This window comes from Leptosomus discolor, chromosome 1 (genome assembly GCF_034619465.1).
Source record: "Leptosomus discolor isolate bLepDis1 chromosome 1, bLepDis1.hap2, whole genome shotgun sequence".
Taxonomy (NCBI): Eukaryota; Metazoa; Chordata; class Aves; order Leptosomiformes; family Leptosomidae; genus Leptosomus; species Leptosomus discolor.
In genome coordinates, this window is record NC_141391.1 from 1950772 (window position 1) to 1967515 (window position 16744).

Below are 16744 nucleotides of genomic sequence, written 5' to 3' on the forward strand. Positions count from 1 at the left end.
GCTGCGTGTCTTTGCCCGTGCTTAACCCCTCGCTGTTCCTCCGTGCTGGCGAGCGAGGCGACCGAGCCGTGCCGCCGCCGCCGCCGCCCTCGGTGTCGAAAGGGTTGCCGAATCGCCTGGCTTGGCTTTTGAGCCTCGTCTTTGTCTTCAGCCCGCCCTGCCCGGGATGTGAACGGGCTGGGAGACGATACCAAAACCAGTGAAAAAATACCAGCGCTCCTGGCGACTGGGGGTCGCTTTCCGTGCAACCCAGCCACCCTCTGGAATAAAAATAAGCACCTCAAGAAAGCCTGGAGCGGCTTCCAAACTGGCCTGGCGGCCGGGGAGCTCTGGGAGGTGGTGGTGATGTGACCGATCCCACCCGCCCTGGGCCGGTTCAGAGGGAACCTCCTGGCTTTTCCCCTCTCTCTGCAGCGCGGAGCGATGGCAAGAGGGCGAAGCCGCTCGCTGGCTTCTTCATCCCAGGACTCGGAAAACTTTTATCAGTGGCTTCTCCTTCATCCCAGGACGTCCCAAAACTTTTAGCAGTGGGTGGCCACGTTCAACGGGGGGGTTTGGGGGGCGGAGGAGCGCCCGGCAGGTGTGGGAGCAGGAGAGAGCAAAGAGCTTCGTGCTGCTCTGCTCCACCTCCTCGACTTGAGCGCGGACGTTTCTCTTCCCCTCCGCTACTGCTTTTTGTCTTGGGTGCAGAAGGGCCTGGGAGAAGAGATAGCCAGAGGTGTCTGGCAATCAGCCGTTCACTGGTTTTAACTGGTGCTCGCCACTCCTGAAAATCCAGACCTTAGATCTTAAGGTGAAGTCCAAAAAAATAAAAAAGGAGATTAGGGTTTTTCCCAAGAAAACTTGGGCCCTGGCGCGTGATCACACCCCAGCGCTCCTCTCGCAGCCTGAAACCGCCGCTCGCCTGGCCCCAACCCGCCTCCCTCGCCTGCGGCGTCTGCCCTCGCCCCTCCGGTCCCGCTGCGCCCTCGGCCCCCCGGCCGTCAGGCGGCTGGGGAGGGCCCGCGTGCTTGCCCCGAGCCTTGCTGGTGGACGCTGGGCCGGTTTGGGCCGAGCTTTCCCGGGCCGGCGGGGTGACCTCTTACCACGTGCTGCCGTTTCCGAAAGGAAAACGTGTGTGTGAGTTCGGACACCGCGCTCTGTGCCCCGTGTCAGCCTCGTCCTGCCTCTGCCCTGTTCCGCGCCCGTTTCTCTCGCCTACAACTAAAGCATTTGGGAAGAGCCCGGGGTAGGAGCTCCTGCTTTCCCTTCAGCTGCCGTCCTCGGGCTCCTCCGAGCAGCCCGGGGAGGAAGGGTGTCACTCCAGCTCTTTTGGGGACATCCCCAGGGCCCGACGCAACCCTTGGGTTTTTCCGGTGACTCAACGGAAGCTTCTCATCATCCGAAATATTCCCCCATCCCTTCTCTGCGCTCCGGCATGGGGAGGAGGGGTGGGTGCTTTAGCCACAGCTTTTGCTTTTTCCCCTCCTCTCCCCAAGCGGCGGCTCCCACGTGGACAGAAACATCTGAAAGCAATAAACGGCGGCGCTCTGGCTGCTCGGGAGCGCGTGCTGTGCAGAACCGTCCGCTTTGTACTGCCCTCAATGCTGGGGTGCCCGTTCCTGTCCGGAAAGTGGGGATTGGGGGCAAGTGGCTCGGAAAATTCGCAGACTTTCACGTTCTGGCAGGTTTCACCGAGCCCTAAAGGCTTCCTGGATGATCCTCCCCATCCTCCAGCTCCTCTGCCCCTGCCTAAATCCTGCTCCCGGCTCAGCCCCCATGTGCCTACAGAAGGGTTAATCCAGGGCTGGAGGGTTAATCCAGGGCTGGAGGAACCCAGCCATGGAGTGATAAATGCACATTTTTGAACCCAAAGCGAGCAGGAAAGCTCTCCCGGGTATTTCTATCCCCTTCCCCAATTTTTGTCCTTTTCCTCCTGGCTTGCAAAGAAGCTGAGAGCTGACGGGGTGGCCTGAACCCCCCCTGGGGAGCTGGGTTCCCCCCCCTGCCCAGGCTCCGGTACCCACTGCCTCTCCACCCAGGAAGGATTTTAACCTCATCCAACCGTCGCCCAGAGGAAACTGGTCGGACGTGGAGTCGTTTTCTACGCAGGGGGCTGACGGTGTCCTGGCGGCTCGACCCTCCCTTCATCCAAGCGCCCGGGGAGAGCAGCGGGGGGCTCCCTGCCCGATCTCCGGGCCAAGCGTGGGCCAAGCGCAGGCAGGGTGGGAGCCGGGGCGGCTGGGAGGCAGCGGCCGCTTTCTCCCTCCCCAGGGTCCTTCTTACAGCCACTGCTCTGTGGGAAAAAAAACCACAACCCCACGGAACCTTCCTGAGGTGCGGGGGGGGGGGGGGACACACGGACACGACCCTGTGCTGTTGCCGGGTTGAGAGCGGAGCGTGGGGCTGCAGAATTCGGCCCGAGGTGCAGCCGGGCCCTGCAGCAGGTTGGTTTGTGGCAGGATTGTGTGCTCTGGTCCTCTCTGGCTGTTCCGTTCACTCTGAAGCCTACTGATTACCATAGAAATGCCACGTCGCTGACTGCTAGTGGTTTTAGCAGGAAGACTTTTCATCAACGACTGGAGGAGGGGGCTTGAGGGTACATTGAGGGTCCAGGCTGGAATCAGGGGTGGGGGGACACAGACACATGCACACCCCCACATCATCCCGTCGGGTGCCACACCAACGTTATTTCCCCCCCCCCGCCCCAGACTCCAGTTTTAGTGTCTTTTGACTTTATTTTCACCGGATTTGGCTATGGCTGAGCAAATGACACTGCCCCCCCCCCCCCCCCCCGGGTAGCACCCCATGGCACTGCCACCCCGCTCCCTCCCTCTGCTTGCTGCAGCCTCGAGGACACGCTGTGCCGCGGTGGCTTTGCCGCGCCCGTGGGTGCCGCGTCCTCGCGCCCACAGCGGCTCAGTCGCGGGGGGTGGCGCCGCACGGCCGCCGAAACTCCTGCCCGTGCTCGTGGATCCACTTATTCGCCACTGGAAGGACAAGGACAAGGACCCCCCCCCCGTCTGCCTCCGTCCCCCTGCCCCCGCCCCCCCCCCCCGCCAACCCCGCTCCGGTATCGGTGACCCCTTTCGCCCTGTTCTCCAGGATTTTTTGTCTGGATTCACAGCCCCTCTCGCCTCCCCGCCGGCAGAGCTGCCCCTCCAACCCCGTGGCACCCCAGGGGGGACACCAGGCACCGTCACTCACCCCACTTGTCCCCAGCCAGGACAGGGCAGCCGGCGTGCAGGGTGTCCCCGTCACCGTCCCCATTCCTCCGCAGGTTCCACCAGAAAAGAGCTGCGTTCTGTGGAGCAGAGAGGGGAGGGGGTTGGCACCCCAAAACAGAGCCAGGAGCCCCAGAATTGGGGTTTGGCACCCGTAAACCAGAGCTGGGAGCCCTGGGGTTGGGGTTTGGCACCCCTAAACCAGAGCTGGGAGCCTTGGGGTTGGGGTTTGGAACCCCAAAATAGAGCTGGGAGCACTGAGGTTGAGGTTTGGTATCCTAAAACAGAGACAGGACCCCAAAACTGGGGTTGGCACCCCAAAATAGAGCTGGGAGTCCTGGGACTGGGGTTTGGCACCCCTAAAAGAGAGCTGGGAGTCCTGGGGCTGGGGTTTCGCACCCCAAAATGGAGCTGGGAGCGCTGGGGTTTGGCACTCCTAAACCAGAGCCTGGAGCCCCAGAACTGGGGTTTGACACCCCAAAAAACAGAGCTGTGGGGTTGGGGTTTGGCACAGCTTAAAGGGAGCCAGGAGCCCCATGGCTTGGGTTTGGAACCCCAAAATAGAGCTGGGAGCGCTGAGGTTGAGGTTTGGTATCCTAAAACAGAGACAGGACCCCAGAATTGGGGTTGGCACCCCAAAATAGAGCCGGGAGTCCTGGGGCTGGGGTTTGGCACCCCAGAACAGAGCTCGGAGCCCTGGGATTGGGGTTTTGGCAGCCCAAAATAGATGTGGGATCCCCGAGATTGGATTTTTGGCATCCCAAACCACAGATGAGAGCCCCAGGGTGGGGGTTCGGCACCCCAAAACAGAGGTAGGAGCTGCGGGATGGGGGTTTGGCTCCCCTCAAAGGGAGCCAGGAGCCCCAGGGTGGGGGTTTGGCACCCCAAAACAGCTCAGGGGGCGCCGGGGTTGGGGTTTGGCATCAGGACACAATTCCCTGCAAGAGATGAGACGTGAGAGAGCTGCGTGTCCCCCCCTTCCCCCCCTCCCAGAGGGGCTCCGGGGGGGTCCCCCCTCACCTTAACCACAGGCACGCTGAAGTTGGCATAGATGAAGGCGGTGGAGCCGCCGGCCTCTACCGCGCTCAGCTGGAAAAGGAGCGAAAATATGAGCCATGGCCCTACCTCCCCCCTCCCCCCCCCCCGAGATATGGCTGCTTTGCATGGGGAAACTGAGGCACGAAACCTCCCAGCCACATTTCCCTCGCTACACATGGCACAAGCCCTTCAATACACTGCAGATGTCATTAACACCCCACCACGGTCTGATTTAGGGCTGTCCTCACCCATCTCAAACCCTGTTCACTCTGAACCCTACTGATGACCATGCCAGTGCAGTCTCTCTAGGCCTGGAAAGGGGGAGGGGGACACACAGGACTCACGTAGATCATGACCGTGGCGATCCTGTTGCCCGACTTCATTCTGTAAAGGGGGCTCTTCCTGGACTGCCCCAAGAGCGAAGAGGTGGGGACAGTCAGTCCCGTGGGGACAGTCAGTCCCACGCTGACACGGCTCGGCCTGGAGGCACCTCACGCCCTAACAGAACCGGTGGCTCTGAGCTGCCCCCAGGGAAATCTCTCCCTCTCCCTTTCTTTCTCTCTCTCCCTCCTTCCTTCCCTCGTTCCTCCCTCCCTCCCCAGGAACATCCCAGGGATCACCATGGGGACACTCCCAGGACCATCCCAGGAGCATCGTGGCGCTCCACCTCCAGCAACATCCGAGCGACCAGCCCAGAGACCACCCCAAAGACCACCCCAGGGACCATTTCCAAGAACATCCAGGGACCGCCCCCACCCTGGTGACCACCAGCGAGCCCACCCCAGGATCACACCCCCCCCCCCGCCCCAGAACCACCCCATGACCACCCCCACGGCCCACCCAAGCAGCCCCCTGACCGTGGCGTGGTCGAAGTGTGGCTCGTAGTGGCCTCCCAAGCCATAGTTGACCACCTGCAGGTACTCGGCGTAGGGCGGCCGCAGGTCCAGGCCGGTGACGGCAGCGATGCGCTGCTCCAGCACCCGCACCACCGGGTCGGCCGTGTCCTTCAGCCAGGCGCTGCGGGAGCACCCCACCTTCACCTTCGTCATCATCCCCAAATTCACCCATGGCTGGGCTTAACCCTCACGGGCGCTGCTGGGTGTGGAGGGCTCAGGCCTCCCCCAGCACGGCTTCACTGCCCCCTTGGTGGTGGCAACGGGGCCCCGGTGGTCCCGCCGGCCGGAGGACAAGGGCTCCTACCTCTTGCTTATCCGGTACTCGGCTTTCTGCTGCTTCTCCCCAGAGGCGACCACAGACCTCTGCAGCTGGAAGACACATGGGGAGGGGGATGTTGCTGCAGATGGGGACCCCCCCCTCAAGCAGGGACCGCGGTCGGGGTTGAAACTGGAGGGTTTATCCCAGCTGGTGGCCAAACATCCCCACCCCAAGGTGTCCCGCGGCGGGGGGTGTGGGGTGGGTGAGGGAAGCAGCGACAGCAATTGGATCCAAAGCAGTTGGGTGCCACCGAGTCAAGCCTGGCTGGGAAGGGGGTCAGGTCCATGCAAGGACCTGGTTTCTCCCCAAAATCTTTTGGGGGGGGCTCACAGGAAGCTACGTTGGGCTCCCTTAACCCCCCATCCCGCCCCCCCCCCCCCCCCCCCCCCCCCCCCAGGGGGTCTCAACGCAGGACGCTTTGGCTTAAACCACCCTTTGGTGGTTCACCCTGGCCCGCCAGCTCTTGGGGCATCCACCTCCAGGAGATGGGACATCCCTGGGGGGTGGCTCACCCAGGGTCCTGCCAACCCCTTGATGGTCTCAGCCTCTGCGTCGCTGATGAAGTCGTGATACAAAGCCACGTAGGGGCAGGCTCCGGACCACCTCCTTCCTTAGGAGCAGCTGAGGGGCGGGAGATGCTCCAGGACTGGCTGGGGAGATGGAGGACCAAGGAGGGTGTGAGAGGGAGGGGGGGACACGGTGGTGGGGTGGGGGACCATGGCACACACACACACACACCCCCCCGCCCCTTTGCCAGCCCCACCTGCCCCCCCGGGCGCTGGCAAAGCTCCTCGTAGGCGTCGCGGCTCTGCAGGCGGGTGCCGTTGGGACGCCGGAGGGGCCCGGCGCTCGCCGCCGCCCCCGTCTCCAGCAGCTTCTCGTACTTGACCACGTTCCTCGCCACCCTTCGGTTCGTGGGGTCTGCCAGAGAGGTGGTGTCACCCGAAATGCTGTGTCCCCATCAGCCCCCCCCAACCCCCATCCCCTGGCATCAGTCCCTGGAGAATTACCCCACGTGGCGGGGCGGGGGGGGGGGGGGCAAGAAATAGGGTGAAGGAGGCTGGTGCCGTGCAGAAGCGATGGGGACACCCCAAAACCTCTCCCCGCCTCCGAGGTTGCCCCACGTACCGTAGTGGAGAAACTCCTTGGAGAGGCTCAAGGCGTGGGAGATGTTTCCAGCCTGGATGGGGGGGGGGGGGGGGGCGGGGAGGGGAGAGCCTCTAAGCATCGCCCTGCCCCGTGGTTCAGCTCTGCCGCGCGCCGTGGGGATGGGGACAGGAGTCGTGGCCATACCATGAAGTAGGAGAAGGCGAGATGGTCCAGAGCATCCTCCAGGCTGCTCCGGTCCTCCGGGTTCCAGCTGCCGTAGGAGAGGCGGAAGAGCCCGACGGCCTCCTCCAGCCACGCGATGGAGTGGTAGTAGTCGCCCGTGTCGTAGGCTACCTGCGAGGCGGCGCCGCCCGGACCCCCCAGCTGGGCCAGCCCCGCCTGCACCCTGTCCCCACGCTGTCCCCTCCCCTCCTGCACCATCCCATCCCATCCCACTGCATCCCAGCCCTATCCCTCCTGACCCATCCCATCCCCGTCTCAGCCCATCCTATCCCCCATCACCATCTTCATCCCAATCCCACCCCCGCCCCCTCCCAACTTGTCCCTACGCTGTCTCGTCCTGGCCTGTCCCATCCCCACGCCGTGTCATGCCACCCCATCGCAATTCCCACCCGTCCTCTCCCATCACGTCCTGCCCCCTCCCCATTCCCACCCCCATCCTCATCCCCATGCCCTCCCATGCCGTCTCCATCCTGTCCCGTCCCTTTCTTTCCTGGCACATCCCCATCTCCATCCCCACCCCGACCCATCCTGCTCCAGTCCCATCTCCACCCCACGCTCTGACACCCCACCCCAGCTCTGCAGTGACACTCACAGGACCCTGCCCTGAACAAAAACCTCTGTCAAAGCACCCAAATCCCCTCCCACGGATTTACAGACCCACTTTTACACCGGATGGCAGCCGACCCCACACCCAACCGGGATGCTGGGGCGGGAGGTCCCCCCCAGGCCACCAGCTCAGCTCTTCCCTTCCCCGAGCCACGAAGCAGCGAGAAGCCCCATCATTCGGGTGAGAGCCGAGAGGCAATGGCCGGCGGGCAGATGCCCGTGGGCTGCGTCAGGGCGACCCCTCCGCATCCACACGGGAAGAAAACCCAACATCTCTGTCCCTAAGGAAGCCATTCCGGGCTGGAAAACCTTTGCAGGGGCTGACAGGGCTTGCACTCACCTTGCCCACGTGGAAGCAGTCGTCGGCGGAGAGGGAGACGCGCCGGCTGGGGGTGTAGAGGGGCGGGCGGGCGGCGCCGGCTCGCTGGAAGACGCCGTTGGCCATGCCCTTGACGCTGAGCCCGTAGACGTCCTGCAGCCGCATCAGGGCCCGGGCAGCCCCATCCAGGTCCTCGGCTCCGGGCAGCTCCTGCTCCACCTCCTTGAAGCCAGCATGGAGTGCTGAGGGTGGGTAATGAGGTGCACGGCGCGGGGATTAATGATCTTTCGGGGCGCAGTTGCTTCTCCATCCCTGGGGAACCCACATGCTGCTCCTCCTCCCGTTCTCCTCCTCTTCTTTCCATTCTTCTGCTTCTTCGCCCGTTCTGCTGCACCTTCGCCCGTTCTGCTGTGCCTTCACCCGTTCTCCTGCTCCTCTTTCCATTCCCTTGCTCCTCCACCCATTCTCCTACTTCTTCACCCATTCTCCTGCTCTTCCACCTATTCTTCTGCTCCTCCACCCATTCCCCTGCTCCTTCACCCATTCTCCTACTTCTTCACTCATTCTCCTGCTCTTCCACCTATTCTGCTCCTTCACCCATTCTCCTGCTCCTGCAACCATTCCCCTGCTCCTTCACCCATTCCCCTGCTCCTTCACCCATTCTCCTACTTCTTCACTCATCCTCCTGTTCTTTCACCTATTCTTCTGCTCCTTCACCGATTCTCCTGCTCCTCCACCCATTCTCCTGCTCCTCTACCCGTTCTCCCGCTCCTCCATCTATTCCCCTGCTCCTTCCATCCACTCCCCATCTCCTCGTGGCTCTCCCCAGGTGACAGAGGGGACACACAGCCAAGCACACCCCCCACACCCCCCATACCCTGGGTGTTCTCGGTGGCCTCGTCGCTGTAGACCACGTTGGGCCAGTCCGAGTGAAGACGCTTGATGAGGCTGAAGGCCAACAAGGGGTTGTCCACCGAGGCCTCGGGGTCCTGGTGCAGCGCCTGGACCCTCTCATAGAACCTACAAGGCACCCACTGGGTGACCCTTGGAGTGATGCTCCTGGGGGGGCGACACCCCCGGGGTGGGCTCTGGGGGGGGGCCGGAGACACCACCCCCCCATAGTTGAGCATCTTTGCCCCAGTGTCCACTTTTTGGCCAAGGTGGAGGTGGAGAGACCTCCATCAAGGTGGATAGACCCCCCCCCCCCCCAAATCCCTGAGGGGTACGTGGGGGTGGCCCATGGCCCCCGAGATGCTGCGACCCACGTTCCCGCTCCCCAGCCCAGAGTTGGGGGGGAAACATGGGGGGGTGGGGGTGGGGGGGTGGGCAGTGTCCAGGCCCATGATACCCCAAGCTCCTATTTAGGGCCACCCCCAAAGATAAGGGGGGGGTGTGTGTGTGTTAACCCCCCCCTCCCCCAAAAATTGAGTGCTAGGGGGGTGTTAACACCTCCCCCAAAAATTGAGGGCTCGTGGGGGTTAACCCTTCCTCCCCCCAAAATTGAGGGCTGGTGGGGGTTAACCCCCCCTCCCCCCCAAATTGGGTGCTGGGGGGGTGGGGTGTTAACGCCTCCTCTCCCAAAAATTGAGGCGGGGGGGGGGTGGGGGGGGGTGGGGGGTGGGGGGGGTGTGTGTGTGTGTAACTCCTCCTCCCCCAAAATTGGGTCCTGGGGTAGATGTTAACCTCTCCTCCCCAAAAACTGAGGGCTAGGGGCGGATGTTAACCCCTCCTCCCCCCAAAACTGAGGGCTCGTGGGGGTTAACCCCCCCTCCCCCCCAAATTGGGTGCTGGTGGGGGGGGTGTTAACCCCCTCCTCCCCCAAAAATTGAGGGCTGGGAAGTGGGGGGGGGGGGTAACCAAAATTGGGTTCGAGGCGGGGGGGGGGGGGGGGGGGGGGGGTAACCCCTCCTCCCGCAAAACTTGGGTGCTGGGGGCGGGGGAATTAACCCCTCCTCCCCCCAAAACTGAGGGAGGGCGTTACCCCCCCCCCCCCCCCCCCCCCTCCCCTCCCCTCCCTGCCAGCGCAGCCCCCACCCTTGGGGCGGGTTGGGGGCGGGGGTGGGGGGTGGGGGGGGCGGGGGGGGGGGGGCCGGTACCTGGCGAGGCGGCGCAGGCGGGCGCTCTCCTCCCTCAGGTAGGCTCGGAGGCGGCGGAGCAGGCGGCCCTCGGAGCCCAGCGCCCTCCGGACGCTCGACATGGCCGTGTAGGTCTCGGCCGGGGCCGGGGGGGGGCAGCCCCAGCAGCCCCAGCAGCCCCAGTAGCACCCCCAGCCCCCCCAGCGCCCCCATCCAGCCGCCGCCGCCGCCGCCGCCGCCGCCGGGAGAGGGCGGAGGGGGGGGGGGGGAGGGGCGGGGAGGCCCCGCCTTGGGGGGGGGGGAGGGGGGGGTGTGTGTGGGGGGGTGCCCCGGATCCGCCACGCTGGCTGGAGGGGGGGGTGTGTGGGGGGGGTGCTGCTGGTCCCCGGTCTGCCTGTGCCCCCCCTTGGCGGGCCCCATCTCAGCCTGGCCCCATCCCACCCCCATCCTGCCCGGCCCCGGCCCCATCGTGTCCCTGTTCTGGCTGTCCCTGTCCCTGTCCCCATCCCCATCCAGCCCCCATCCTGCCCGTCCCCATTCTGCCCCTCCCTGTCCACATCCCATCCTGTCCCCATCCCATCCTGTCCCCATCCTGCCCATTCCTGTCCCCATCCCATCCTGTCCCCATCCTCCCTATCCCCATCGTGTCCCCATTCTGCCCATCCCTGTCCCCATCCCATCCTGTCCCCCATCCTCCCTGTCCCCATCCCACCCCTATCCTGCCCATTCCTGTCCCCATCCTGCCCTGCCCGCCCCTGTCCCCATCTTATCCTGTCCCCATCCCACCCCCCATCCTGCCTGTCCCCATTCTTTCCCCATCCTGCCTGGCCCTGTCCCCATCCCCATCCAGCCCCCATCCTACCTGGCCCTGTCCCCATCCTGCCTGGCCCTGTCCCCCTCCTGCCTGTTCCCACCCTGCCTGTCCTCATCCTGTCCCTATCCTGCCTGTCCCTGTCCCCATCCCCATCCAGCCCCCCATCCTGCCTGTCCCCATCCAGCCTGTCCCTATCCATCTCTGTCCCCATCCCATCCTGTCCCCATCCTGCCCGTCCCTGTCCGCATCCCATCCTGCCCGTCCCTGTCCCCATCCCATCCCTCCCCCAACCTGCCTGTCATCATCCTCCCTGTCCCCATCCCATCCTGCCCCCATCCTCCCTGTCCCCATCCCATCCTGCCTGTCATCATCCTCCCTGTCCCCATCCCATCCTGCCCCCATCCTCCCTGTCCCCATCCCATCCTGCCTGTCCTCATCCTCCCTGTCCCCATCCCATCCTGTCCCCCTCTTGTCTGTCTCCATCCTGCTCCATCCCGTCTTGTCCTGTCCCCACCCTGCCTGTCCCCCTCTCATCTGTCCCCAAACTCCCTTCCCTTCTTCCTGTCCCATCCTGTCCCCATCCTCCCTGTCCCTAAGTCCATGCTGTCCCCCTCCTGCCTGTCCCCATCCTGCCCCATCTGTGGGGACAGCGCCACGATGGCACCCCAAAATACCCCCACCCCAGCTGAGCACCCCCAGCCCTTGGCCCTCCTGGGGAGAAGGGGCCGGAACCAGCTGAATTCCCAACGGAAAGGCCAAGAGAAGTTGGGAAATGGGGGTTTTCTCCCAGGGTGGCTGTGCCTGCGCTGAGGGGACGGGAGGGACCAGCCCTGTCCTGCACCATGGCGGGGGTGACAGGGGCAGGGACACGATGGGTGCAGGAGCATGATGGGTGCAGAGCTTGGGGTGAGGACGGCTGCGAGATCCTCCACTCCGGGGTCCAGGCATGTTCCATTCCTCATCCATGTCCCATGTCCCTGTCACTCAACCATGTCCTTTGTCCCCCTCATTCCATGTCCCATCACTCAGCCGTGTCCCACATCCCCATCATTCCATGTCCCACATCCCCGTCACTCCCTGTCCCCATCTCTCCATGTCCCGCATCCCCATTGCTCCCGTTGTCCCCATCACTCCATGTCCCACATCCCATCACTCCGTGTCCCACGTCCCCATCACTCTGTGTCCCACGTCCCATCTCTCTGTGTCCCACATCCCATCACTCCGTATCCCACGTCCCCATCACTCCGTGTCCCACATCCCCATCACTCAGCCATATCCCATGTCATCCCCTCACCACCCTCCCCCATCCCCCCCCCCCCCCAAGAAGCCAGACAACCCCCCCCCAAACCCCAGTGCTCTCCTCCACCCTCCCACCCCCCTGCCCACCGCCCCCGCTCCCCCGGCAGCCCCCGCAGCAGGCCGAGCCGTCGCCCGTCGCTAAACCCCAGCCCGCAGCACCCTCCGCCGCCAAACCCCACCTCCCCGGTGCCGAACCCCCTAAATACCACCCCAGGTGACCCCGGAGTCCCCACACCATGCCCAGCCCGCGCCTGGCCCTGCTCCTGGCCCTGCTCCTGGCCACCGGCCCCTGGCCCCCCCACTGCCGGCGTCCCCCAGGGACCCCCCGGCGATGCCGTCCCCACCGGCGCCCGCCCTTGCGCCCAGCACACCGGCCGCTGCCGCCGCTTCTGCCTCACCCCACGAGACCCAGCGGGGACATTTCGGTTGTCCCCGGCGCTACCGGTAAGACGGGGATGCTGGGACCGACATCCCCCTCCCCCCCTCCCCAAAACCCGGTACCCCCCACAACCTTGGGGGTGGGGGAATCTTCTTCTCTTCCAGCTGCTGCGTGCCCAAAATGTAGTGGTGGGCTGGAGCAGGAGGTGGTGATGCTCGGGGCCACCCCCGCATCCTTCCCCAGCAAGGTCGTCTCCCTTGGAATTTCCCCAATATTGGCTGGATTTCACCCGTTTGGGGAGGAATTTATTTGGCAGCAGCGTGAGGACCTGACGCCTCCGTCATCACCAGGATGCCACAACCTGTCCCCCACGGAGCAGAATAATAAAAAAAAAAAAACCTGCAAGATTTGAGAGCTTCTTCCCACGGGAAAACGGGGTGAAACGCAGCCTGAATGCGCAGAGTGAAGAAAACAGGATAAAAAAATGGTAAAAAAGGGGAATTCTCTCTCTCTCTCTCTCTCTCTCTCTCTCTCTCTCTCTGCCACGGGAATCACCAATATTTTTAACTAACTCACCATTTTGGGGTATTTTTTTTTCCCAGGGGACCAGCGGGGTCTTGGTGGCACCTTCTGCTTTCTTGTTGCTACCAGGTGAAAAATGCTGGGGTGTGGTGAAGCAGCGGCATTTCGGGTGCTGTGCCGGCATCCCCCCCGGCCAACCCCTCTACCCCCCCCCCCCCCCCCGCTCCCTCCCAGGCTGCCAACATCTATCCGATGAGTGATTAAAAAGCCAAGTGTTAATTAAATAAAAGCTACGCGATGCTGAGCCTCCGGCGCGCCCGGCATGTCCCGGTGAGGCCCCGGTGTTGCCGTGCTCGCCAGCTCCGGCTGCCGGCGGTGACACCCCGTCCCCCCCTCCAAACACGGGTCTGTTTTAGGAAGCCTCGAGGTTCTGCTCGCCGCAGTCGGGGGCGGCCAGGGCGAAGAGGCAGAAGGCGATTTCCTCGCAGGTGCTGGTGGCGCCGCACTCGAACAAGCAGCCGAAAACGCCACCGGGGCAGGCGGCCAGGTCAGAGTAACCGGCTGGCCCTGGGTGCAGCACCCACGGGTGCCGCCAACCCCGCCTCGTCCAGCGGCGAGAGGTTGAGATAGACGCCCAAATCGCGCCGGCGGTGCGGGTCGGTGGGGTGGGAGTAGAGTAACCAAGTCGGCGCGTTCCCGGCGCCGGTCGGCGGGGCGAAGCTCACCACGCTGCCCTGGCAGCCCCCGCGGCGGTTCGCCCAGCGCCTTGCACCGCACCGAGCGCTCGAACCGCAGCCCCCAGGTCGGCGCTGAACGCCACGGCCCGGCAACCCCCGCGGCGTTCGGGCGTTGCAGTAGAGCAAGGGCCGGCGGGCATCGCCCCCCGCCGATTTCGGCGACCTGGCACTCGCGCCCGTCGGCCCGCCGCCGAGCAGGGCGCCCTTGCGCCAGCTGCGCCCGCCGTCGTCGCTGTAGAAGACCAGGGCGTGCTGGCGGGTGCAGCAAGGCAGCGGCACGCCGCCGCACAAGCGCCGGCGCACGTAGTAGGCGTACGCCGGCACAACCAGGCGCCCCGAACGCAGCTGCACCCCGTGGCCCGGCCCCACGGCGAAGGTGGCCCAACGGGGCAGGTCGGCGCCGACGGCTTCGTCCGTCACGTCCCGCAGCGGGGTCCAGCCGCGGGCCGCCGTCGGCGCTGGTGGAGTAGCAGAGGCGCGCGGCGCTGCAGCCCCTCCAGATTTGGCACCGCTCCGTCTTGCCCCGCTCGACGCAGATGCAGAAGAGGAAGACGGTGCCGCTCGCCGCGTCGTAGAGGGGGCAGGGGTTCATGGTGCGGCGGGCCGGGCAGCGCCAGCGCCGACAGCTCCCTCCACCGGACCCCACTGCGGGCGAGGAGGAAGACGGGGCTCAGCTGCGGGATGCACCCCGAAACCCGCCCGGCGCTGCTCCCGGGGATGAGCCCGCCGGGACGGAGCGGCTCGTTCCTACAGCCCAGGTTGGTTTTTCTTACCTCGACCGAGGAGCCGTGCCGGTGGCCCCGGCGCAGCACCAGGTACTTGGCATCCTCATCCTTGGCCGAAGAGCGCTTCTCGGTGAAGGCCAGGAAGGTGGCGGCCGGGGGGATGTAGAGCAAAGCCGGGATGCGGTAGGTGACCCCCGCTCGCCTGCCGAAACAGGGTCTCCCGCAGGAGGACGAGCGGGGCTGCCGGTGGCAGCTGTGGTGGTGGGGGACTCTCCCTGCCGTCCCCCTGCTCCTGGCAGGGTGGGAAGGTCGAGGTGGTCAAGGTTAAACGCTGGCAAAGGGCGGGGGTGGCCCTCGTGTCCCCCAGGATGGGGAGGACAGGGATGAGGACTCACCTTGAGGCAGGTGGTGGCCTGGGACATGGTGGCCTCCCGGAGGAGCTGGGTAGGTGGGGGCGGGGGGGGGGGGGTGAGAGCGGAGCCCCTCAGCGGTGTCACACCACCACAGGGGCTCCCCCACTTCCCCTCCTGGGCCCATCCCCCACGTTGTCCCCAAAGGGCTCTGCACCTCCTCAGGACCCCCAAGCCCCCCATCCCCTTTAGTACCCTCGGTGTCCCCAGCACAGAGTCCCCAGGCCCTGCTCCCTCAACACCCCCCCTCCCTTCCCCCCTGCACCCCTCAGGCCCCCATACCCCAATGCCCCCCCTCCATTCCCCCTGCACCCCCCAAGGCCCCCATCCCCCCCCCCCCATTCCCCATGCACACCCCAGGGCCCCCATCCCGCCATGCCCCCCTCCATTCCCCATGCACCCCTCATGCCCCCATACCCCAATACCGCCCTCCATTCCCCATGCACACCCCCAGGCCCCACTCCCCCAATGCCCCCCTCCATTCCCCATGCATCCCCCTATGCCCCTCCCTCCGTTCCCCATGCACCCCCCCAGGCCCCAACACCCCCCTCCATTCCCCATGCACCCCCTATGCCCCCCCCTCTGTTCCCCATGCACCCCCCCAGACCCCCATACCCCAACACCCCCATCCATTCCCCTTGCACCCCCCAGGCCCCACTCCCCCAATGCCCCCCCTCCATTCCCCACGCCCCTCCAATACCCCACCCCCCCCCGCACACATCCCCTCCCACCCGGATCTCTCCGTGCCCCCCCCCCCCGCACCCCCATACCCCAATCCCCTACACTCCTGCACGCACCGATCTCCCCCATGCACCCCCCCATACCCCGACCCCCCCCATTCCGTGCCTTCCTCAACGCTGGGACCCCCCCCCACGTACCCCTCATGCCCTATCCCCCCCTACACCCCTGCAGGCACCCCCCCCCCAATGCCCAGCCCCCCCTCTGCACCCCCCCCAGCCCGACTCCCCTATGTACCCCCCCTGCACCCCTATACCCCCACCGATTCCCCCCCGCGCACCCCCCCCATACCCCGACCCCCCGCGCACCCCCTCATGTCCCATTCCCCCCTACACCCCTGCAGGCACCCCCCCCCCAATGCCCAGCCCCCCCCCCCGCACCCCCCCAGCCCGACTTCCCTGTGTACCCCCCTGCACCCCCATACCCCGACCCTCCGCGCACCCCTCATGTCCCATCCCCCCCTACACCCCTGCAGGCACCCCCCCCCAATGCCCAGCCCCCCCCCCTGCACCCCCCCAGCCCGACTTCCCTATGTACCCCCCTGCACCCCCATACCCCGACCCTCCGCGCACCCCCTCATGTCCCATCCCCCCCTTACACCCCTGCAGGCACCCCCCCCCCAATGCCCACCCCCCCCCGCACCCCCCATAACCCCACCGATCCCCCCATGCCCCGCCCCCCGCAGGCCCCGCCACCCCCCCTAGCCCGACTCCCTGCCCGCCCCCCCCATGCCCAGACCCCCCCCCCCCCGGCCCGTACCCCTTCCCCAAACCCCCCCCAACCCCCCGCGCATCGCCCCCTCCACCGACCGCCGCCGCCGCCGCCGGGGCCGCCCCGCTCCGCCCCCGCCCGCCCCTTCCCGGTACCCGCCCGGCCCCGGAGCTGGGGGGCGGTTTTCAACGAGAACCCGCCCCCCCCCCCCCCCCCCCCCCCACCCCGGCACCGGCGAAACGCTCCAAGGACGCTCCGGACCACGTTTAGCGTCGGTTCTTCCCTTTTATTGGGAAAAAAAAACCCCAATAAAACAATATAAACCAGTTTTGTTCAGAACCCGCCATTTTCTAGACGGGGCGCACGGGCCAGGCAGGGCCGGAGGGTGCGAGGGGGGCGGTGAGGGGGTGGGCGAGCCCTTGGCTTTGGTTTTTTTCACCTCGTAGACAGACAGAACACACAGAAATTGAATATTCGCCTCTCTCCCCGCTCAGCCCCTCACCCCATAAAAGGCTTTTTTACACAAAACCACCCTCCCCCCGCAGCGAGATCAACACAAAACTAAAGAAAACGTGTCGGCGTGTTTGACAGGAAGGGTTTTGTCCCGAATTCCTAAAGAAA

The 16744-nt window shown here is 65.4% G+C and overlaps 2 protein-coding genes across 2 annotated transcripts; both read right to left on the minus strand.

Annotated features, from left to right (window-relative positions):
* Window positions 1-2898: 2898 nt before the first annotated feature.
* On the minus strand, window positions 2899-13126 carry P4HA3 (prolyl 4-hydroxylase subunit alpha 3). The gene is given in 14 exon segments (XM_086481530.1): window positions 2899-2969; window positions 3187-3283; window positions 4224-4292; window positions 4586-4648; window positions 5099-5258; window positions 5442-5506; window positions 5969-6106; window positions 6220-6377; window positions 6585-6636; window positions 6750-6899; window positions 7735-7955; window positions 8591-8733; window positions 9810-9922; window positions 13097-13126. Coding segments are annotated over 14 exon segments (1530 nt in total).
* Window positions 13127-13214: 88 nt separating this feature from the next.
* On the minus strand, window positions 13215-15109 carry NEU3 (neuraminidase 3). The gene is given in 12 exon segments (XM_086481533.1): window positions 13215-13400; window positions 13402-13548; window positions 13550-13600; window positions 13602-13634; window positions 13636-13983; window positions 13985-14140; window positions 14142-14168; window positions 14170-14184; window positions 14313-14462; window positions 14464-14556; window positions 14660-14704; window positions 15092-15109. Coding segments are annotated over 12 exon segments (1269 nt in total).
* Between the last annotated feature and the right edge of the window lie 1635 nt (window positions 15110-16744).